Here is a 23,388-nt window from a genome sequence, read left to right on the forward strand (position 1 = left end):
GTGTGTGTGTGTGTGGGGGGTGGGGTGGGGGGGGGGGGGGGTCTCACTCTGAGAGGCCTCCTCCAGCCATTTTTACCTCACCGTGAACCCTTCCTTCCTGCACACACTGGCAAAGTCACAGCACACGCTCTCACAGATGCGGCTCCACCCAGGCCCCAGAGAGGATGGGGTGGGGTGGGGTGGGGGGGGGGGGGGGGCTTCCACATGGAAGCTGGAATGTGTGTGAGGCAGTGTGAAGAGTGAGGGTGGGGTTGTGCCTAACAGTGCCCCCTGCTGGGAACTTCTTACCTCTGCACGCCTCCAGCTGACACGTCAACACTTTGCGGATCTCCGACACCCACATACTCTTCACATCCATGGAAGGGGCCTGGAATAGCACCAACACAAGCAGACAGGCGTGCACACACACACACACACACACACACACACACACACACACACACACACACACACACACACACACACACACACACACACACACAGATCTTTCAGTGCAGTCTCTAACATAGTACTGTCTACCACTCCACAAGTCAACACTGCTCTCCAGTGGTCAACTATAGGAATAGCATATCTCCATAAGCTCATAACTAACCTAATACTTACATCATACAAAATTCCATAATTGAATGCCTCAATTTCAATGCTTGACCATACAAAAAAATAACTACTCTTGACCAAATGGCCCATACTGAATAAGAATTTAGTTTGTGCCCATTTTAGTTGGAATAAATTAGCTTAATTTACTGTAATATATACATACATATATGTAAAGGGGACAACTTCCTCCTCAATTGATAGCTAATTCAGTTTGCATTGCATTACATTATTTGTTATTAAGCAGATGCTCTTATCCAAAGTGACTTACAGAACTTGGGTTTAAGTGCCTTGCTCAGGGGCACATTGTTGGTAGCCCTTGATTGAACTCAAAATCTTCTGGTGTTCCATTTCAAAACCCGTGTTTCAGTGAATTGCAAAGGGCATTGACCACATACCTGAATGATGTAAACTTCCTCTCGCCCATTGTACCACACTTCAAACTTCTTTATGTCACCCTTCACATTCTCTGTGATACCAACTGCACTCATCTATGAAAACAGGAACAGACACCACAAATGTCAGTTACACTAATGACTAATGCTGAAAAATGACAGCTCACACATCACATGAAGGCAAAGTTCATCATTCCTTTTTCCTGAGGTGGAATGCTCCTTTAGTCAGTATACAGCCCACATTGATATTCCCTTATTTCCAAGTAAGGGGTAATGTATTGTCTGTCATACAAAATTATCAGACCTCCGAACATCAAGTGAATGGAGCATTCTACAGCATTATAAAGAGCCGTGTAATAACAGATTATAAGAATATAATTATTAAATCTAGAGAGATTCAAATTGACATGACCACTTAAAATAACAACCTAATGTGGTTATTATACCTTAAGATAATGACTTTAAACTAATTACGGTGAATGAAAATGCACTGTTCTGTTATCCAAAGTCTTCTTCTTACCAAAATTTCTGCATCTAATTTAGCTTCAACCGTTTAACCTAGAAACTTCGTTCAAACTTTGAAACTTAGGTCTTGAAAATGACATCTGTGCAAAGTACTTTCCGTTTCTGTAAACTTTATACTTTTTGAAATATTAACAAAAATAAAGCTTATTTTTCCCCATAGACTTTGTATTGGCACTATGACATCACAGTGGGCTAATTAAATTGATTTGCACCTGTATCAACGGCCAGCTGCTCAACTAGGCCCCCTCAAAGAGTCAATTAAGCTGACTGCACCTGTATCAACTGCTTTCTGCTCAACTAGGCCAACTGTCTCTGTGCCTCTCCATTCTACAGGGATATAAGGCACATTTCATCCAACTTTTTATCCATCCATCTTCTTCAAACCATTCACTCATCCACCCATTAAACCCAATCTGCCTATCAACATCCAATAAACTTTCTGTCTATCAACATCCATTACACTATCTACATTGAACTTGTAAACTATCTACTCTGTCTCAGGCTTTAAGCATACAATCTGGCTCTCTTAAGACTACAGATGCTGTTCAACTGTTTCCTCTGCCCACAAAATACAAGTCCTTCAAAATAAAAGTCCTCACTACTATAATTCACAATTAAATAATTTAACTATTTAACTGTTCAGCCATTTCAACTATGACTCCTGCCAACTGTTTCGTCTGCCCACAACTGTTTCCCAATAAAAGTTTGTTTTGCATTTTATGTAAATATATGTTTTGCATTTTCATGCACTGGTAATTTCCTCGAACTTACATTTTCTAGTTTGAACTTATAACTTATAACAAGAGGAACTGTATCTTTGTCAGTAGTAGTGTGCGCCTGGAACGCATGGTACTATGTACTATGTAGCTTTGTTGTTCTGGCCCTTTTCATCAGCTCTTGATTCACTGGGTACCCCATTAATGCTACACGTTACCAGAAACATTGAAAATTGATATGGAGAATTTTTTACAATGTGTTACTTTCATTTCTGTTTGGGGCTGATTTTCCAGAATTACATAACACCACCGTCTTTAACAGACCATTCATTTCAAATATATAGGGTTTTTTTTTTTTTAAATACTCTGTTATTTGATTTCCAACCAGGGTATAAATGCAAGACACATCGTATATATGATTGCCGAACATGGAACAACAAACCCTTAAAGGCAGCATTAATTTGACTGTATGTTTGACATCCTTTAGTCTCACTATTCTGAGGGGTCAAAATTCTCCTTTCTGTACATGAGGCATCCACAGCTTATTTATTTCTGTGCACAACAAATGTCTACATGATTAATAGATGATCTAGTCATCTGTAAAAGATTACGAACACAAGGTGTGTCCATGTTTTTTATGACTGTGCTGTACTGAAAAAAGCACATTCATAAAACATGAATCACCCACAAAGTTGGGTGGCAAGGAGGTGGAAATGATACCACATGTGGGAACTGGAGTAACTGGAAAGGATGTAACCAGAGTCTCAAAGGAATTCAAAATTTGGTGAGTGGAACATTACCAAAGCATTAACCATTACATCCAGAAAGCAAGGGAGTATACAATAATAACGAATGTAATAACAATAAAAACATCAATGGTATGGTGCAGATGTGCTGGGGGGGGGGGGTGTCAGAGGATGTTTTTTCTCAGATGTTAACGGATTAAGAGCACTATTGCCAACTGCAGTTGCCTGAGTAATGGTTCAGATATGGAAGTAGTCTTCCTAGTAAGAGTTTGGGAGATGAGTAATCTCTTGTGGGATTTTAGAGTGAAGACCGAGCACTTGTTTCCAATCAGTTGCTATGACTATTAATAGACAAATCATACAATAATCCAATATCCAATAATACAATAATTATTTTAAACTGGGGGTCGCCAAAAAATAGGAAGGGGTCATAAAATGATTTGCAAATTGAAAAACGAAAAATGTAGATGCCCTAGATGTAGGCTTAAAATTCATAGTGTTTCCATAATGTCCGAAAGTGGATGTTCTGTTTACACAAACTTAAATCTCTGCCTTATACATTGGATGAGTGCTAGTTATCCATTGGAAAATAATAAAGCAGATTGTAAAAGGCTGCCATGCATTAATGCCTTTGGTATTGACATAGTCTAGCTATGAACATGTTCTAAGACATTTTCTGCCTCTGCCACCAACGATCTTGCAACATTTTCCAAAGTGAAACAAACTTTTTGCCGGTTGGAGAGAAAGGGGTCGCGAGACTTGGCCAATGTTTTTTGGGGGGTTGCCAGACAAAATTTTTAAAAAACCACTACAATAATTAAACCATACAAAGTAATTTACATCAACATTTTTACATTTATTCATTTTAGCAGACGCTTCTATCCAAAGCGATTTACATATGTCGATCATAATACAAGGGCCATTGTCCCTGGAGCAACTTGGGGTTAAGTGCCTTGCTCAAGGGCACCATGGGGTGGAACCCTACTACATGCTAGCCCAGCTCCTTAACCACTACGCTACCACCTATTGAGTAATGTCAAAAACTTCCTGTGTAAAGTTACTGCTTGAGAAAATAAAACATGAGGATTCAGTGTTAAGAGATTAAGATAACAAAACTTTAGAATGCATGCAGGATATTCCAAAGATAGAATACAACTGGGGAAATGAATCCATTGTCATCTAGACTATGGCGAAACATGCAGCTGGTGTGATCTGGAGATGTGACACAAACACACACACACCTGCACAATCTGTTTTAGTAAAGCAATAAGAATCATGCTGTTGCATACATGGCCTCGGGTGCAAGAAGATTCCTTCTGCAGAGATGGCTTCACTCATCACCATAATACCAAGGAGAAGTGGTTTTATGTCCTATCTGCTCTTAAATGAAATGTCAGATGGCACTCTCATTGGTTTATGGATGGACACCCCTCACATTTCTGCCAGTGAGCAGTGTTTCAATAGTGAGGCATTGTTGTGTACCAGGAGGAACCCAAGGCCCACTGCACCAGTACAGGGTCAGACAATGAGTCTGAAGATTTCATCCCGATACTTACTGTAAGAGCAGTAAGGGTGTTGTTGTCTTGCCTGTAGAGGTCTGTGCATCCCTCCAAGGATATACCTCCCCAGACCATCACTGACCAACCACCAAACCAGTCATGCTGAATGATGTTGCAGGCAACATTAAGTTCTCCACAACATCACCAGACCCTTTCACGTCTGCCACATGTGCTCAGGGTGAACCTGCTCTCATTTGTGAAAAGCAAAGGGTGCCAGTGGCAGACCTGCCAATTTTGTATTCTATGGCAAATGCCAATTGAGCTCCACAGTGAGCACAGGGCCCTCTAAAGGCCATCGGCCCCTCAGGCCACCCTCATTAAGTCTGTTTCTGACAGTGTGGTCAGAGAACTTCACACCAGCGGCCTACTGGAGGTCATTTTATAGGGCTCTTACAGGGCTTCTACTGTTCCTCCTTGCACAAAGGAGCAGATACTGGTCTTGCTGCTGGATTAAGAACCTTCTACCACCCTGCTCAGCTCTCCTAGATCAATTTCCTGTCTCCTGGAATCTCCTCTATGCTCTTGAGACTGCGCTGGGAGACACAGCAATCCTTCTGACAATGGAACCTATTGGTACTGGCTTATGCTACCAGTAGTCACTGACACTGACCCGTCCCTAGCCAAATGCGAAACTAGTGAAAAATCAGTCAAGAAGGATAAAGATGGAAAAATTATCAGTTGCCACCACCTGTAAAACCATTCCTGTTTTGTCATCTTATTGTTGCCCCTTTAGTGCGCCTGTTTTGAACTTTGTTGACAACAAAGCAGGTCAAACTGATTCAAAACCACCTCTGACCACCACTGGCCAGATCAATATCACACAAGTTTGATTGACTTGATTCTATGCTCCTGTGAATGTTTGTGCTGGATTTTACAATGCAATTGAACATTAATCAGCAATCAAGGACCGCATTATCCGTTTTAGAATGTATGTTTTTAATCGATTAAGCAAGCACTCTAAGAGCCCCACCCACTTTTCCAAATGATGTTGTAAAATGTTGTGATATATTGGGTTTAATACAGCAGTAGTCAAAAAATCCTTGATTATTTTAGTTAGAGCAGTATCTGCACTGTGTTTAGATCTAAAAATCTGATTGAAATTCCTCTAAAATATAATCGAAATATATGGTTGAGATTTGGTTTGTTAATAGTGGATTGACCAAAGTCATTTTTAAAGCACTGAGGAAAATGTCTGTTTAAAGTGAGGTGTTAATTACTTTCAAGCCAACTGTGGAGACACTGTTGGATAGCCTGAGGATAGGCTAGACCCACATCAAAACTCACCAGTACTCAATCCGAGGGGCGGGATAAACGGTTGTCTTTCAAATTTCCTCTGCACACAATAGGATAGCGCTACAACCCATGCATTTTTCCACTAGCGGAGCCAATTTAAAAAAAGCTTCACTCGCGATTCAAAGACCACTGTTCGCCAGCAGCAGCATCCATCTTCTTTGTTTTCAAGTAGCAGGAAATTCACACGGAACCGTCGCCGACTCTATACACGATGCGATTGGCCTGATAGAAGTTTAATTTTTCCAGATCGCAAGCCAACGGAGAGTTGCTAGACTACCCTAGCTGCAAATTACATTTGCTGCTGCTAGAGTGCGTCTAGATTTCTAGGCTAACTGTTGGAAACATTCTATCATAAAAGCACCAATTACCGGCCCTTTTTTTAGACAATTCTAAAACAACAATGTTTTTTAATACTTCAAAATAACATTTGATAAATGAACCTTACATTTTTCAGTAGCCATAGGTGTGTAGATTTAAACAAAATCTGGTTTGGTTCTTACCGGGGCTTTTACTGCCTGAAATATCCTATTTTGCTCAGAGTTTAGTGCTGGGCTGGTGGGTGCCCTAATTCCCCCCTTTCACACGACACATCAACGGTTAGACCGAGAATTCTCGTCGTGAAATCAAAATTTCACAGGAGCTCCAAGCGGATTTGTACACACAGCCTTACAACACTGTTTACAGCTTTTTGAGTCACGGTAAAATGTAATTTTTGGTACATAGCTAATTTAGATACACTTATGGTGTGGGTGCTTGCGTTTCTTTAGGAAACCGCCGTCTTGGTTTGTATAGAAATGAATATTAAGTGACACATACACGTAAGAGGGCAGAAATAGGGGACGGGTGGTCATCTAGGGACAGGATCAAGAGAAGAAGTTGAAAACTTATTCTGTTGTGCAATCTTATAACAAGTCAAATCAAGTCAACTTTATTGATATAATTTAACAGAGTTCCGTTTCCATGATGGAACTGAAGTTCCTCATGATTGCTGTCAGAACAGGAAGCTGGAGAAACTTAGCTCACCTTTAGGGAGTGCTTGAAGCTGTAGGAGGGAGATTTCTCATGGCCCTCTGTAGTCTCCTCACGCTTTTTGCAGAAGAGGAGCATTTTGTGGTACAAGAAGAGGTGTCTCTGCATAGGCTTGAATCGTGCAAGGTCCTTTACCTTATTGTGACCTTTTTTATGGTCTGTCCACACATTAAAGGAACCTTGCATTAGCAGTTTCCCAAGGTCATTGAGGTTTCCCTGAATAGTGGAAATTACAAATATGTAGTAATAAGATGAAGTAATAACTGTTATAACTACAAACATGTAGTAATAACATGAAGTAATAACCATCACACATCCTGTAACTGTCTACACAAACCTGTACAGATTTCAAATATACACTAGAGAGATGTTAAATTCCTTGTCCTATAGGTAGGGGATTTCACACAGCTGCCAATCTACAACTAAGCCTATTTACCGTCAAAACCAAAATCACTAACAAATCACAAATCACTAACAAAAACATCACCAACATAATACATGATAATGTAATCTGTCTACAACCAACACTGAGAGCAAAATATCAGTACCTCAAAGCCAGTGATGGCGATCTGATGCATAGAATCATTGACAGACTTGATGATGTCAAGCATAGTTGCCAAGGCCTCCTCCAGCTCAACCGTTCCCTCCGAGTTCTTGCTACATTTCAACATTTCCTGAAAACAAAAATAGATAAGGCTTATCTTACAAAACCATGCAACATGTCAAAAGTTTAAGCATGCTTGCTTATTGTCACACTATATTGTCCATCTACAAACATTACAGATATTGGTCACCTAATTATGGTAAGTTATGATGTCTGGCACAGACATTGTCTACTTAATCCAGAGATGATTTTTTTTTTTACTTTGGTATGCTACTCTACTGCAGACAACATTAAACCTTTCAAAACAAAGCTTAAAGCTGTTCTCATGGCATTCCTCCATGGAGTAAATAAACAACATTCACAGCCTAAATTATGGCAGTGAATAAAACCCAATGAATGCGTAGCATGTAGAAAGTATTCTGTAGTGAAAGTATTCTGTAGAAATGTATTGGTATTTTGAATTGATAAATTACTGTTATGGGCTGCCTGCACAGCTGTGCATAGCCTGACTATTTTATGACTCAAATGCACCTTTAAATAATGCACCTTAAAAACTATGCCAGAGTTGTTTGAATGCCAGTGTCAGTTAGGTGGGAAAAGGAGCAAAACAAAATGTCAGTGATGTATAACAGTGCAAGTCGTGTTGAAGAATAGAAAACTGCATGGGGTCAGCCCAATATTTAGCAGTATGTAGTTTTGGCAGCTTTATATGGGGCTTTATGTGAGCTACTATACTGTATTTGTACTTGAGAGAAGAAATCAGGTAACTGAAAATATATAAGTATAAGTATATATACTCTTTTGATCCCGTGAGGGAAATTTGGTCTCTGCATTTATAACAATCCGTGAACTAGTAAAACACATTCAGCACACAGTGAACACACAGTGAGGTGAAGCACACACTAATTCCGGTGCAGTGAGCTGCCTGCAACAACAGCGGCGCTCGGGGAGCAGTGAGGGGTTAGGTGCCTTGCTCAAGGGCACTTCAGCCGCGCCTACTGGTCGGGGTTCGAACCGGCAACCCTCCTGTTACAATTCCGAAGCGCTAACCAGTAGGCCACGGCTGCCCTAAAAACAATTAGTGATATGGAAATGAAATGTATAACACTGCAACAGGAGGATATTAATTGTTTTCAATATTTTGTATTTTGGAATAGATATGCACAATGTTGTGAGATAATGTGTTTAAACATCAAAGTTGTAAACGCATACAGTATCCTCCAAAATTATTGGCACCTTTGATAAAATTGACTAAAAACAGGTATAAAACGGAATCTTTTGCCGATTTATTGTAATCTCAATGAAACAAATGAAGAATAAGCCAACCTTGAAGGGAAGCAAATGTATTCTGAGAAAAAGGAAAATCTCATAAAGAAATAAAACCATGTTGCCCACAATTATTGGCACCCCTAGAAAATCTTACAAGATGTAACAGACATATTTTCCTATCTAATTTCAACTTCTTTAAGTTAATCAGAGTGTCTGTGAACTTTCAGAAGTAGAATGACTTTCTTTTTCACTAAGGTATGAAAATAAAGACATAGAGGCTATATCCCAGAGCCATTTTTCAACATCGGAAAGACAAGAGAATACACTAAATTTAAATAAAAAGAAAGTGTGTAAACATTTGTAAGTCAGAAAATGGCTATAAGAACTAGGTGCTTTGTTAAAGAAAACGCCTATATTTACAGTTAAAACAATAATTAAAAGGTTCTAATAAACTGGAAATGTGGCAAACATGCTTAGACAAAGGCCAATGGTTATCTAGCTCCCACACACAGTATGGAGGATGGTAAGATAGGCAAAAGATTCCATTAGAACCACTGTTTGAGAGTTACAGAAAAAGGTATCATCTTGAGGTCACCAAGTTCCCCAAAAAAATCTTCAAATGTGTACTCACTGCTAGTAGATTATTTGGAGGGTATGCCAGGTAAAAGCTTTTCCAGTCATTTAATTACAAATGGGAAACAAAATTCCGTAAAGTTACAAAATTACGGGAAGTGGTTGAGCACTGCTCTCCCATGCCCACATCCACGGCTGAAGTGCCCTTGAGCAAGGCACCTAACCCCTCACTGCTCCCCAAGCGCCGCTGTAGCAGGCAGCTCACTGCGTCGGGATTAGTGTGTGCTTCACCTCACTGTGTGTTCACTGTGTGCTTAGTGTGTTTCACGGATTCACGGATTAGGATAAATGCAGAGACCAAATTTCCCTCACGGGATCAAAAGAGTATATATACTTATACTTACTTACTTAAATGTAAGTTGAATTTGTCTGGAAGTGCGGTCTATTGTCAGATTAAATGATAATTGTGCTCCTTGGCAAAAAACACTTTAGTTGGATTTGGCGTACATAGAAGAATGACTATACTGAAAATAACCCCATGCCTAATGAGAATTATGGTGGAGTGGCTGTGATATTGTGGGGCTGTTTTTATTCCCAAAGGCCTTGGGAACCTTATGAAGGTGAATGGTATCATGAACACCAAGAAAAGCCTGAACATTTTCAAAGGAAATCTGTCAATCTCTGTCAAGACACTAAAAATGGGTCATGATTGGATCATTCATCAGGTCAATGAACCAAAACAAAACAAACAGGTTTACTGAACACAAAATCAAGCTTTGGCCATTGCCATCTCAGTCCCCTGATCTGAACTTCATAGAAAAACTGTGGGGTGAGTCAAAGAGGAGAATGCACAAGTGTGGACCTAGGAATCTGGACGATCTAGGGAGACGAATGGTCTTAAATCCCTTGCTTTGTATTCTCCAACTTTATTGAGTGTCATATGAGAATATGTTGTTTTATGTTTGTGTGCCCCGGAATTTGTGCAAACCTTTGTTTATTGTGTAGCCCTTTACATATTGCTTAGTTTGCATTTGTCTTGAGCTTTTCCTTTTTGAGAATATTATTTGAAAATGATATGAATAGGAAGTATTGTACTGGTGTTGAGATAACAAGTAGTTGAGGAAGCTTTGAGGAAAATGCATAAAAAACGTTCCACATTCAAATGGCACTGAACTTGCCTTCAGCATTAGTTGATACTTAGTGATCCTCTGAACTGGTTTCAGTAGGTATGCATCCAGTGACAGCTTGTGATCTAGTCTCTTTTGGCATTCCTGCAGTTAGAAAAACATATTATTAACTCTTTACATTTCTACAGACAACTTGCAAATATGCTTACTTGCTCACATTTACAATTCAAATTCTAGTGTGTCTCTTTTTTTGTGGTGGATGTTTCAGGAAATTATATACACTATTTATCATTTACGCACACTTATCTCACCCCAAAATGAACCCACAAAAGAGAAAGAGGATAACATGATAAACTTATGGTAGCAAGAGAATACAACTGTGAAGACACAAAGGTGGAGAGGAGGAGGCCAGAACACAGATGTAGGGAGAGGAGCACTGAGCGAGACCTGAAAGAACAGACTGTCTCCGCATTGTCTCCACAGGGCTTCAGAGCGTGGCTTGTTCTGGCAGTACTTCTCATAGATCTGCAGCTCTTCTTTCTGCGTAAAAAGATACCAGCCCTCAGTTTACTCAGTTTTAAAAAAATCAACTGACACTCGATTATCTCAGGAACCACAGGGTATGCAAGTGTATACAATCAGATATCACATACCCTTTTCAGAAAGCAAGTTCCCACCAGCTCTGGCTTTTCACAGCAGTTTTCTAACTCTTTTAGGAAGGTACTGGGGAGGAAATGACACACAATGGCATAAATGAATTTCATGAATAATTGACAGTGTTCCAGGATAATGTTGATTTGTGTATTTGTCTGGACCACAGTCAATAAACATTTCCCTGCATAGACCACAGCAACAGAGGATGAATCACTGGGAGCAGATCTACACATACACATACTGTAAGAGTCACAGGGAGATTACTGTTGGACATAATGTATCTGATTGCCTTTTTCCAGTCTCAGCAGTTGAACTGCATTCACTATGCTAAGCTAAGCTAGCAGTGGTGCTGCCGGACTAATGCTGCTTTCCAGTAGTCTCGTAAATCATCGTACACCCACCCGTACAACATGTACGAATGAGTGGCTTTAGGAACGCCTTTCTCTCGAGCCACGAGGGGCATTAGCAGGAGGCTAGTCATTGTTATTGTTTTGTGCTACATGTAGCCTCTAGCTAAACGACTTGAAAACAAATTGTTACATTGTACTGAAGGCACAGCAAGACCGTGCAATGCATGAATTGGTGACCGGATTGAAGCAGCAATGTAATCTAGTGTGTAAGAGCATTACATCAACATTAACATGACCAACACAGTACATATGCCAAAAAAATACATGTCATCTCATCTCAACTATGGCACAGCCATGTTTGTTGTAAGGTTGTACGTCCACCTCGGGGTACCCTCAAGTACTCCGAGGTAAAGTGGGCGTGCCTGCCCAAAATGCGGCAAGGAAGCTGGGTAATTTACACTTTCCAACTCGGGCGGCGGATTTACGAGACAACCCGAAAGCACCATAAGACAATGCATGCACGGAGACAAACATGCTTTTGCCCACTTATTACTAACTCTAGGGGAGACGGTGAATAACCCAATTTCATGAACGGTGGCGTGTTCCTTTAAGCTGAATGATGTCACCCCTGTGTAATATGTAGCAGAATCACATGACATTTTGTCTGGGTCTCCATCTGTCATGCGATAGCATCAACATTGTTTGGTTACCAAAACAGTTCTTCCTATCCCCACACAATTGATTATGTCACTGGGCACCTCGCTCAGGCCATATAGTGAGTGACAGCAACTGTTGTCAGCTAGCGAGGCAAGGCTAGGTTGTTAAGCCATAATGCTGACAGATAAGGTTGGGTGCAGTCACATTGTTGGATCAGGTGCTGTATATTATATGTGTTACTGTCGATGGGAGATCCACGCTACTAGACATGGCCCTTTTGTTTAGGCCCCTTTCACCCTCCATGTAACACGATCCAACCCAGGGGTGAGATGTCACAGAGGTTAGTACACCTCCTGAGGAAGGTGAGCAATTTGGGCCCCTGTCCCCGAGGCAATGCATACCTCTGCTCACATAAACACAAACAGAAAAAACACTGGAGAGTACCCTTTGAAAGTGTCATTATGAGAAAGACAAAAGAACCCAAATAAATATATGAGTAGTTTATACTTTTCACACAAAAGAAATCCCGTCACCAAAAAAATTCTTGTTCAGAAACAAAATCAGATATGGAGCTGAGAGAAAAGGCTTGAGGAGTTGTTGGGGAAGATTGCTGAGAGCCGGGGGGAAACCATGGCAGGAATGTAGGAAGTGTGGCTTTGAATGGTTACCAGCACAGCTCAAGCAGCAACAGGGCTGGGTGGGGGTTGTGCAGTTGCCTGAGAGTTGGGGGCTGGGCTTGGGGTGGGCGGGAGGCGGGTAGGGCTCGGGGTGGGCGGGGGCGGAAAGGACATTGCTCAATTCAAACACATGAGCCTGAAGAACTTCATGTATGCAAAGTAAGAGAAACAAAAGAGGATGCAAAAGCAATAGTCCACCATCCAACCAGGGACTGAAATAGATGCTGTGAGCGGGAAGTAAACGTTTCTTACAGATTGTGGAACTCGTAGATCTCAGGCAGGTTTCCGAAGAGGACTTCTTTTTTGTTCTCCAGGGCTGGGGGGATGAGGTGAGAGAGCTCAGAGTTGTCCAGCTCTGCTGCATAGCCCTGAAGAGATGGAACACAGCCATTTGCACAACAATGCGCTGAGCAATGGGCCTATGAAAATACAAATGCAGGTGGACTGTACCTCTACAAAACTAAAATAGCCTCCACGACCATCTTAAACAATGCATACAAAATTAAAAAAAGACGAGCATAGTGACAAGCCAATAAGATCCTCCGCATAAGTTTATGAAGACAACAACATTTAATTTAATGAGGAATCATATTTTAACATCAGTGTCAGTCAGACTTTTTTTTTCTCTGTCTATCTCCATGGTTTCTTGGTGGGCAGACAGTGTGCCTATTATCTTGAGAGGAACAATTAAAAACCACATGTACCTCAATGATGCTCTGCAGCTCTTCCACATACAACCTCTCTGTTTCGATCAGCTCAGTCATAATGTGCCTTGGGAGAGAAGAGAAACATAAAAACCCATCAATACAGGAGTGGCAGCATGGTGAAAATGTGAGGTTGTCAGTGCTGCTAGATGAAACTAATAAAAGGAGACTGGAGATGGTATCTGGTGTCTGTGCTCATCTCCAAAAAAAAAAAAAAAAAACTTTAATTGGAGAAATTTGGGTTGCATGTCTGATTAAAAACAAGTTTGGCATGTGATGTAATGGCAGAGAGGAAGTACATTTGGCAGGGTAAGGGTGTTAAGGGGAGGAGGAGGGGGAAGGAGAGAGAGAGAGAAAGAGAGAGAGGAGAGAGAGAGAGAAACAGAAAATTAAAGGGAAGGAGTGGGCATAAAACAAAGAGCTGGAGAAAAGCTAACATTTCCAGTCTTTAATGGTCCCTTTAATGCGCACATTTGTATGAGTTCTGAGGTCTTGGTTTTTATGTGCCATCACGAGTCTGTCGGTCTGCTGAGTACTGTTTGATGGACAGCCACATTTTATTGTTCAATAAAGTTCCACCACTGTGAGTGTAGTAGCCTACACCTACTGGTGTGTGTGTGTGCTAGTGGAACGGCCACTCTGCCAGCCCAATGGGACCCATACAGTGACATTTCCTTCCTGTTGCAGTAGTGCACAAAGTCAACAACCACATCAACCTCAAAACACACAGCAAAAGTTGTTTGTGCTGTCTGTAAGTGTTTACACTGTCAATCTTCTTGAGTACCTTATAGATGACAGTTTCATGCTATTACGACTACCAGACACATGTGGAACTGAGCCAAAAAGCAAACCTGACTTTCCACAATTTCCAGGTAATAGCCACTGGGAAGACACACAACCTACGTTCCCGGAATCACTTCCCACCGCTCCCTTTCAATAAACAAACTATGTACAACTTTGTACAAATAATACTGTAAAACACACAGCATTGCCCAAAACTGACATGGTAGCACGGCCGTTTGTGGGCCATACCTCGCCCGGCTTTTTGCTACATTCCCTTGCCTAATATGGTCCCTGAAGGAGATAAATTAGTTTTATTGTGCTGTGGTGCAGACCACTTATGTGATTCAGATGACACAAATTTCCAAGTGCTGGCGGGTAGCTCTATCCAACCACAATTCCTTTGGCTGCTGCCCTTGCTCTCGGTTATATGATAATAATGGAGAGAGGGGGCTCAGGGGCTGAGTCCAGGAGGCAGTCAGGAAGGCTGAGTTTGAAAAGGGGTTGACCCTTTCTCCCAGCTCAAACAACTACTCCCATGCTTCCACCCCCGTCCCCACCCTCACAGGCAGTGTCTCTCAACGAAGGCAACAGCCACACATTCAGTGCGTAGGAAACTACTGGCAGGCCCGCCGGCAGCTAGTGGCCACACCAAAAGACACAGAACACACGGCTCTCGAGCAGGAGTAAGGGAGCACGAGAGAGTGAGAAAGAGAGAGAGAGAGGGGCGAGCGCAAGCACAGAAGAAGTCAGAGGGGAGGAAAACTAAAGTGGCTGTACTTTTCCTCACAACATGGAGGGAGACTCTGATTAACTGGTAAGTGATATGTGTGGTTTTTATTTGTATATACACACATTACGGGAGGACGCACACATGACAGAGGTGTTCACATTCGGCTGAGCGGCTGATCGAATGGAAAACACAGGCAATAAAAACCCAGGGGAGGAACACTAGCTTCTTTTCAATGTGAGAAAAAACCAGAGCTGAGGGCACCATGCTGAATTTAATATCTGTCTGTCGGCCGATCACAAGCTAATGGTAATGTAAGAACAAAGAAATGCGCAGGAGAAATGATAGCTAACCTTTTTGCCTCTAAGCAGTTGTGGTTTTTCAGCTTCAAATATTTCTCCCAACAAAGATATATATTTAACATGAAAATCGCAGCCTATGAAATGTCTTGGCAATGTTAAACTGCTGGTGGCTTACAATGTAACACTCACTTAGGGGCAGCCATATTTTTGTATCTATTTTTATATGTGACCAGTCGGGTGTGATGGGCTCTATGTTCCTTACTACTAATAAATAAGTAGTTAATAATAACCTGATGAAGATGATTAGTTCAGCTTTGAAAGAGATTCCTGGAACTACTTCTTCACTTTAAAGATACTTGTTGAAACTGTTCAACATTACTGCTGTTTTTGTAATGACTAATGTACCAGATTTACATACTGTTTCCATGGAGATGCGAAAGCTGAGCTGACATTTCACTTCAGAGGAAAATAAATCCTTAGGGCCTATTTTTAAACACATCCCACTACTTCTTTTCAGTCAGTGATCTTGGTGAAAACTGCTCTACCTGCAAATAATTATTTGCTATTAATACAAAGATATTGAAAGCTTTAGAAACTTGAACTGCTCACCAACCATTGCTGTATCTTGACAAACCAAAGTCACTCCATAATTTAGTAACATCTCCATGGTTGAACCAACGACTGACTATTAATTGGTTAAATTAAATTTTTAAAAATCCAACAAAGCACTCTATTTTAACATTCCACTGACAGGAAATATCAGGCGGAAAGTTTATCTCTATGCTAACGTATCCTGAGGTTTGAAATATTCCTCAAGACTGATTACTGATTACTTTTCCCATGGGTTATTTTGTTGATCTGCATGATGATCATCCGTTTAACTTCAAAGTTCATGAGAACCACAGCCAGTGAAAATGGATGCCACAAAGGAATATTTCAAGTAAACAGGCTTTCCATGCATAATTTCCATTAGTGCACTTTTGACCGCTAGACTCTGTTCCAGGTTTTCTGGACTAACATATCACTGTGAGACCTCAGAGACAGATTATCCACCCTCTGCATTGACATGGCATGAACCGAAGCGAGGTTTGAGGGCCTCTTTGTTGTGAGCAGTGGCTTTACGCAAACTTGCTGTTGTAACGGTTCTTTTTTGTCCCAATGAATGTTTAGTACAGCTCTCAGCACTTCTATCTGCACAGTTGCTCAAAGCCCTCCATTATTGAACTTAACGCTGGGTTGGCAGTTACATTCACCCACAAAAGGTTCAGCAAACTACTGTCCCACATAGGCTAATTTTTTTAAGTTACCCCTACCCACTGTCACATCGATAGGCAATGTTCAGTGGTCTGCAGTGTTCAGATAAACTTTTTTGGCAAAAGGCTTTCTCACGAGTGAAAACAAAGATTACAATTCATAAAAATTACATCAAAAAGATGATAAATCACACGAGCATTCACCTCTTTCCTGTCAGTCTTTCATTACCTTAAGTCTGACTTTTTTAAGGCCCAGAAATAGTAAATCTTGGACACACAGATCTCCAAAAATAACCAGAATGTATGAATGTCATCTATCAAATAAGAATATTCAGTAGTTGGTTTAGGAAACCCCCTCACCTAATTTTTTTGCAGCATGCTACTTTAAAGTTATTATCTCAATAGTGTGATTCTCTACAACTTGGGCCAATCATTTTTTTTCTGACACCTTAATGCTGATCTGCAGTAACTCTCCTCAGACGGGCTATGTGCTAAAGCTCGAATTGGCATTAAAGTTCCATGGCAATTTTAGTCTTTGGTACTGTACACAGGACATAATGGAACCAAAAATGATGGAAGCTCAGTGCAGATGTCATCAAGTCTGCATCCAGTGTGGAAAGATTTACTGACTGAAATTTACAAATCAGAAAATCATGGAACTCCATAAATCTTAACAGAATATATCATCAATCTATTAACCCTTTACTGTAATAGGTTTTCAGGTCATCAATAGATAAATAATGGATCATTTAAAAAGTTGTACTTCAATGTAGGGTAGGCCTATTGCCTAATTCAAAATATGCAAAGTGATTTTAATGATTATGTGACTGTTTCTGAGAAGTCCTTCGTTTCACAGTACAGTATAAAACAATAGTTACAAAAGTTACATTCAAACATTCAAAATTCCTGTAAGCCTACAGGACAAAGATATTAATACTCCTGGACCTGCTTTGTTGTGTGCATGCAAAGTGTCTGTTGTGTTTGCATGCAAAGTGTTTCTTTTTGTCCGAATAATTGAAGACAATCACGTGCAACTGCACTGCCCGTGTATGTGTTCAGTGAACACTATCACCTGGTAGCTCCCTACTCGGCATGGCATGTAAAGATGGTAGCCTATGTACACAATATTTTTCATTGTTCAGGTTGGGTCTTTTGAGGAAGACCAACAAGGCCTACTCCAACAACACCAGTATGTCAGTCTCTGTGCCTTGGACAGAAAGAGGTCATCCTGACACATAAGAATCGGCTATCAAACCCTTATTTGGAGATGACCAACCACTAAACATAACAGCAGGTTTCACATGAGTGCAGTCAGACAAGATTTTCCTAAATCTTACATGTTTCCGCATTCACTTTACTACGTTCATAATCCATCTACATACGACAACAAACTTTAGCCTTTACATGAAGCCTTTACAAGCTTTTACATGTCCGAGCTTGTAGGCCTGTGCGAATCTTGCTTAGGCCAATCTGTGCTAGAGCCATATCAGCTGCTATCTGCTAAAACCTTCTTGTTTCAGGAATGCTTACTTCAGGGAGCCACATTCATGTTAGTGTGAATAAATAAAAGAAAATATCAAAGGAAGGTTATTATGTTACCCGCTATGTTTTTTCCTAGTAGAATACAAAATTTGACGTCATTTGACATTCAGAACAAGGATCATCCAAGATTGGAAATCGATCTGTAATTGGAGGATCTAAAAGGGCGGGGTTTCACTGAGGGTCAAATCATTTTTCAGACTGTGAGGTAAGCTTAAGTACGATTCATTAAGCCATCACTTGATTGTGGTATAATGTAGACTCAGCGCACTTTTGCAATAACTGCAAGTTCTGTTATTAACGTCCATGACCCAGCTAGGATACCGGTAGGTATACAACATTGATAGCTAACCTAGCCCGCTAATTATCAAGCCAGATAAAATGGCTATGGCTAGCTCAAAATTGAATTGGCTAGTAACACCACATAGTCTAGGCCTGACATAATCTGATCGTGGATAACACTCATTCAACGTTTTTCTTGGGCCTACCTTAGAAAATACAGCAACAAAGTCACATTAACGTGTATTGCACCGTCAGAGAAAGGTAACGTTAGTTTCCATAGCCATTACCATGTTTGATATGAAGAAATGCAAGGTAACATTCGCTAACTTAGCTGTTGTGTTGTCACATGGCTTTGCCTGAGCTGCCATTTCTGGTAAAGGTTTCCATTTCAAAATTCAAAGTATCCCCTCCATTTGCTAAGCAGAGAATGATTGAGCAACATGAAATGAACAAGGCTTTGCTTAAAAAGACGGGTGAACTTCCAAGAGTAAACGGAGGAGTTTAGGCGGCCTACTGGTTTTATGGGAGGGGGGGCAAATTATGGATTTCAAGTCCATAATATTTTTTGTCACATTCAGCAATCATCTCACGACCGCAAGCTGGCTGCCCATTCAACGATTATTGAAATACAGCGTTTGTTTGCACCTCCAATAGCATGGTATACCTGGTTACCTCCCAAAAACGCCCACAAGTAGGCCTACGTATGTTTGTGTGAAAGAATATAATGTAAAGGTTTTTGCACAAAAGCGTCTGCTAATAAATTTCAATATAAACAAACGCGACTTGTGCTACTGCGCAATCCCAGACTGCAAATTTAAGTTACCTGGCCTTTTATCTATGAGATACAGTCGGTTAAGACGTTCGGAAAGGTTACCGCCCCCCACGAGGGGGAAAGCATGCTAACCTCACACAATGGAAGTCAATGGGCGAACTAGCTAACAGTTAGACTTTATACATTCGTTTTACATTCAGGTGGAGTTCTGCTTGTTTTTGAACACAATAATTTGTAGGAATTGTGTTTACTTAACTGCCCAGTGTATGCTAACAACTTAATTCACCCTCGATTGCCCAATGTTGACGACAAATTTCTCTGGAAGCTATATTCAATGGTAGCATCATTAGGTTGCTAACTGGCTAACTTTATATCGTCAATGTAACATAACCAACTGGTACACATTACTTGTTAAAACTATTCCCACGGCCATTGTAGAGAATGTGCATTCATGTGAGAATAAATTCAGATGCAACTTACGAGTATGTGATGTTAAGGCAAAAGGGTTAGCTTGCTAAACCGAGCTACACAGTCCGGCCATTGAAAGCAGTTCTACAATGAGTACACTCGAGACAGTTCTGGCCGTTTAACTGGAATTAGCAAAATGAGGGAACTTAATGTTACCCTTAACCTCCTTGACACACAGATAACTCTCAGTTGAAACGTGTTTGTGCCGTTTTGTGATGTTTGCTAAAAGATTTAATATTTTTATAGGTGCTTTCTGTACTCAAGCCGGTGCACCTCCATTAGTTTACATGGTATCTAAACGAATGTTTTCCCCCTCGGGGCTTTTCAGCCACGGTAACCACGGCAACTGGGGGCGGTAACCACGATTATGACTAGTATCCGACTGTATGTATAGGGACGATTCCAAATACAAGAAAGCACGTGTTTTTTCCGTTGTTTCAATGGTACAGTATGGAAGATTTTCTGTATGCCAGTAGTCCCTATAATTTTGTACTGGTTTGTGTTTCCCTCATGCCCTTTTCTTGACAATTCCATGTTGACTAAAGTCAAATCAATTTTGTTTTCACAGAGGCATGATTGAAGCTGTGTGATGGACCATGTGGAGAGGGAACAGCCAGTCAGGATCACACAGAGTTGCTGGTGGCGTGAGGAGTAGACGGGGGAGAGAAGAGCTCTCTCTTTGAGGAGCACGTCCCCGTGCAGTGGATAGGATGGAAAATGAAACCCAGGTCATAGTTTGGAGTAACGGACAGGGTGGCTTCTGTGACTCATCTAAGACACTGTACTGGACTTGACGAGAGAGCTGACGGGACCAGAAGGATTGCAGAATGTTTATGAACTTCAGGAGGATCAGAAAATGTCAGTGTCTGCAACTTATCTCCATGTGCTTTGTCTTGTCTGTGCTGATGGTGTGCTGGGAGCAGCTGGACCACCACGTGGTGAGGCACATGAAGTCCTACTCATACCGCTACCTGGTCAACAGCTATGACTTCATCAACAACAGTTTCAGTGTTAGTCGAGAAGAAGCGGAGAGCTTCTGCAGTTTTCCATATCTGCTCGACCACAAGGAGATGTGCAATGGGAAGGATGTGCTGCTGCTTCTCTTTGTCAAGTCCTCGCCAGAGAATGTGGAGAGGAGACAGGCTATTCGATCTACATGGGGGAATGAGAGCTACATACAGGAGGGACTAGGGGTGACTGTGAAGGTGGTTTTTGCCCTCGGTGTTCATCCCAATCCCCACCAACGGGCCAGTGTCCAACAGGCTCTCAGTGAGGAAGACCGTACCTACAAGGATCTTGTGCAGCAGGACTTTGAGGACACTTTTCACAATTTAACCATCAAGCTCCTGCTGCAGTTCCGCTGGGCACACGCCCACTGTGCCCATGCCAGTTTCCTCATGTCGGCAGACGACGACATCTTCATCCACATGCCCAACCTGGTGCGCTATCTTCAGGGCTTAAAGGAAGATGGTGTGCAGGACTTCTGGGCAGGCCATGTTCACCGTGGCGCCCCACCCATTCGCCGGAGAGACAGCAAATACTACATGCCTTATGAGATGTACCAGTGGCCTTCCTACCCAGATTACACTGCTGGCGCTGGCTACGTGGTCTCAGGAGATGTGGCCGCCAAAATTTACCAGGCCTCCACATCGCTTAACGCCTCACTCTATATTGACGATGTGTTCATGGGAATTTGTGCCAAATCCATGGGGGTCTCTCCTCAGGAACACGTTTACTTTTCAGGGGAGGGGAAAGCCCCCTATCATCCCTGCATCTATGAAAAGATGATCACCTCACATGGGCACGTGGCCGATGTTCGGCACCTCTGGAAGATGGCCACTGACCCAAAGATCAATGGCATTTCCTCTGGGATAATGGGGAAATTGTACTGCACTGCAGTGAAAATGATGCTCCTCTGTAAACCCTACTATGTGAACACCTACCCCTGTAAAGCAGCCTTCTTATAGTGTTCTTTGGGGCGAATATAGTCTTTTAATGTGTTATTCTTTTTATTGTCTGCTGTTCCTTGACCCCACCCCCCAATCCCAAAATCTGAGGCTAAAGCCATGTACTTAAGTTTGTGTTCATTCATTGCTGCCTTTTGGCGTCATGGAAACTCCCTATGTGGACCAGATTTGATACCCTTTGTAGTCGTGGCTTAGATCAAGACCTTATAGGTTTGATGACTGTAATCCTCGAAAGGGAGTCATTTTGAGACGTACCTCATAGATTTGTGTTTATCTTCAGGTTTCTATGCCATCATTCTAAATTAAACAGATTGATAGTAAGAAAACTATTGCTTCATTTCATCTTTACAGTAGCACACAAACTTCACCTCCCCACCCCATCCCCCTTCTATTCTGAACCGTAAGCCCATAACCAGCAGCAGACATTTCCTGCCACTGGCATCCAAGACATCACACAATTCCCTGTATCCCACATCCTGCTCTCTAAATAATTCCACATGGACACTGTAAGAGCTGGCCGGCGTCACAGCATTACCCTCTCCCAAGGTTGCCACAAGGGCCTGGAATATGTTAGCTTGTAATTAGGACTGACATTTGTTTTTTACTTGGAAGATAAAATTACTCTTAATGACCCACAGACACACAAAATATCTATTGTGCACTTTCAAAGTGTTTAAATTAACACAGTACTTAGCTTGTGTCCTTCTATGGCTCCCTGCCGCCACAAAGCTTTTAACTTCTAATCGCTCCGTTTCTGGGTAAGGGTCATATGTGTATCTCTAGGAATTAGTCAGTTTATGGATATTGGTGAATTATTACTTTTTCTTAGTTTATGGTAGAATGACACACCTAATGATTTGACTTGTGTGGTTTTTTTTCTGGGCAGTTTGGATTTGCTGAAAAACCATGTGACTGCAGCACTGGCATTTCCCAAACGTTCCAGTGTGTCACTCCGTCTAAAATAATTTGACCACAGGACAAGGCTCTTGCTTTAGTTCAAAGTGTATTATGTAAGAAAATGAGCCCATGCTGTACTGTCCAGCAGTCTACTTTAACAAGGCACCCAGAGTGATAACACCACGGATTCACTCTCCATCACTGCCTGGCTCTACTACTGGCTGTCTGCCAGTTGCCCAGAACAACTCACAAGGTCTCACAAATAGCCATTAGCATTTACCCACAACGAAACCAAAATAACATGTGGAGGGAAAGTCCAGTGTGTTGGTTGAGTTCACTCCACTGCTATTCTCAGGAAATGAAAGGTGGTCATAATGCATATAAGCATTAGCATTTAGCATATAATGTTGAACAAGAGCTGGTGCTGACTGTAAGCTTTCTAAAAGTTTATTTCCCTTTAGATTGTCTTTCTGTAATATCTCTTCTGAATAAGATGCACACACACATTGTGTACTACTGTTAGTGTGTAAATGTATAGCCTGAGAATTTAAAATATGGCAGAGTCAATCATTAGCGCATTGCTCACAAGACTGCATTGAACATGACTAGCCCGGTGGTGTCAATAGTGGTGTGTGCAGTCCATGACAAACATAATTAAGAAACTATGCATTCCCTGCACACATAATATAAAAACACCTAGAATCTATACTTTTACTATATAGACTGAAAAGAGGACTTTGTCAAAAATGATTTATGACTTACGATTCAGACAAGAGGCCCTTACCTGCGTCTGTTCGAAAGGCTCTCCTCGGTCTCACTGGACACCAGCATGTGGCTGGAGCCTCCCTGGCTTGCCTCATGCATCACCTCAATCTGAATTCAGAACAATGACAATGTCCTTCAGCGTTTGCTGTGTTGTATATTGT

At 41.4% G+C, this 23,388-nt stretch overlaps 2 protein-coding genes across 12 annotated transcripts in view; one reads left to right on the forward strand and one right to left on the reverse strand.

Moving 5' to 3' along the window:
- mcf2l2 (MCF.2 cell line derived transforming sequence-like 2) overlaps positions 1–23,388 on the reverse strand; it is an 83,144-nt gene that overhangs the window by 12,032 nt on the left and 47,724 nt on the right. For all 11 annotated transcript variants that reach the window (XM_076277909.1, XM_076277902.1, XM_076277910.1 and 8 more), the window contains exons 15-24: positions 23,247–23,335; positions 13,473–13,539; positions 13,021–13,136; positions 11,084–11,153; positions 10,878–10,970; positions 10,482–10,574; positions 7,406–7,531; positions 6,852–7,073; positions 993–1,085; positions 289–367 (exon numbers count right to left, since the gene is read on the reverse strand). In XM_076277909.1, the coding sequence (XP_076134024.1) occupies positions 289–367; positions 993–1,085; positions 6,852–7,073; positions 7,406–7,531; positions 10,482–10,574; positions 10,878–10,970; positions 11,084–11,153; positions 13,021–13,136; positions 13,473–13,539; positions 23,247–23,335 (1,048 nt within the window). The remainder of the gene's footprint in view (positions 1–288; positions 368–992; positions 1,086–6,851; positions 7,074–7,405; positions 7,532–10,481; positions 10,575–10,877; positions 10,971–11,083; positions 11,154–13,020; positions 13,137–13,472; positions 13,540–23,246; positions 23,336–23,388) is intronic.
- Positions 14,807–21,891, forward strand: b3gnt5a (UDP-GlcNAc:betaGal beta-1,3-N-acetylglucosaminyltransferase 5a). The gene is made up of 2 exons (XM_076277911.1): positions 14,807–15,069; positions 20,167–21,891. The coding sequence occupies exon 2, from the start codon at positions 20,426–20,428 to the stop codon at positions 21,563–21,565; it is 1,140 nt and encodes a 379-aa protein (XP_076134026.1). The 5' UTR covers positions 14,807–15,069; positions 20,167–20,425; the 3' UTR covers positions 21,566–21,891.

The sequence above is a fragment of the Alosa pseudoharengus genome, unplaced genomic scaffold, assembly GCF_046254945.1.
Source record: "Alosa pseudoharengus isolate Yale_2024_CS ecotype anadromous, Long Island Sound unplaced genomic scaffold, YU_APseudo_1.1 YU_APseudo_1.1_scf_11, whole genome shotgun sequence".
Lineage (NCBI taxonomy): Eukaryota > Metazoa > Chordata > Actinopteri > Clupeiformes > Clupeidae > Alosa > Alosa pseudoharengus.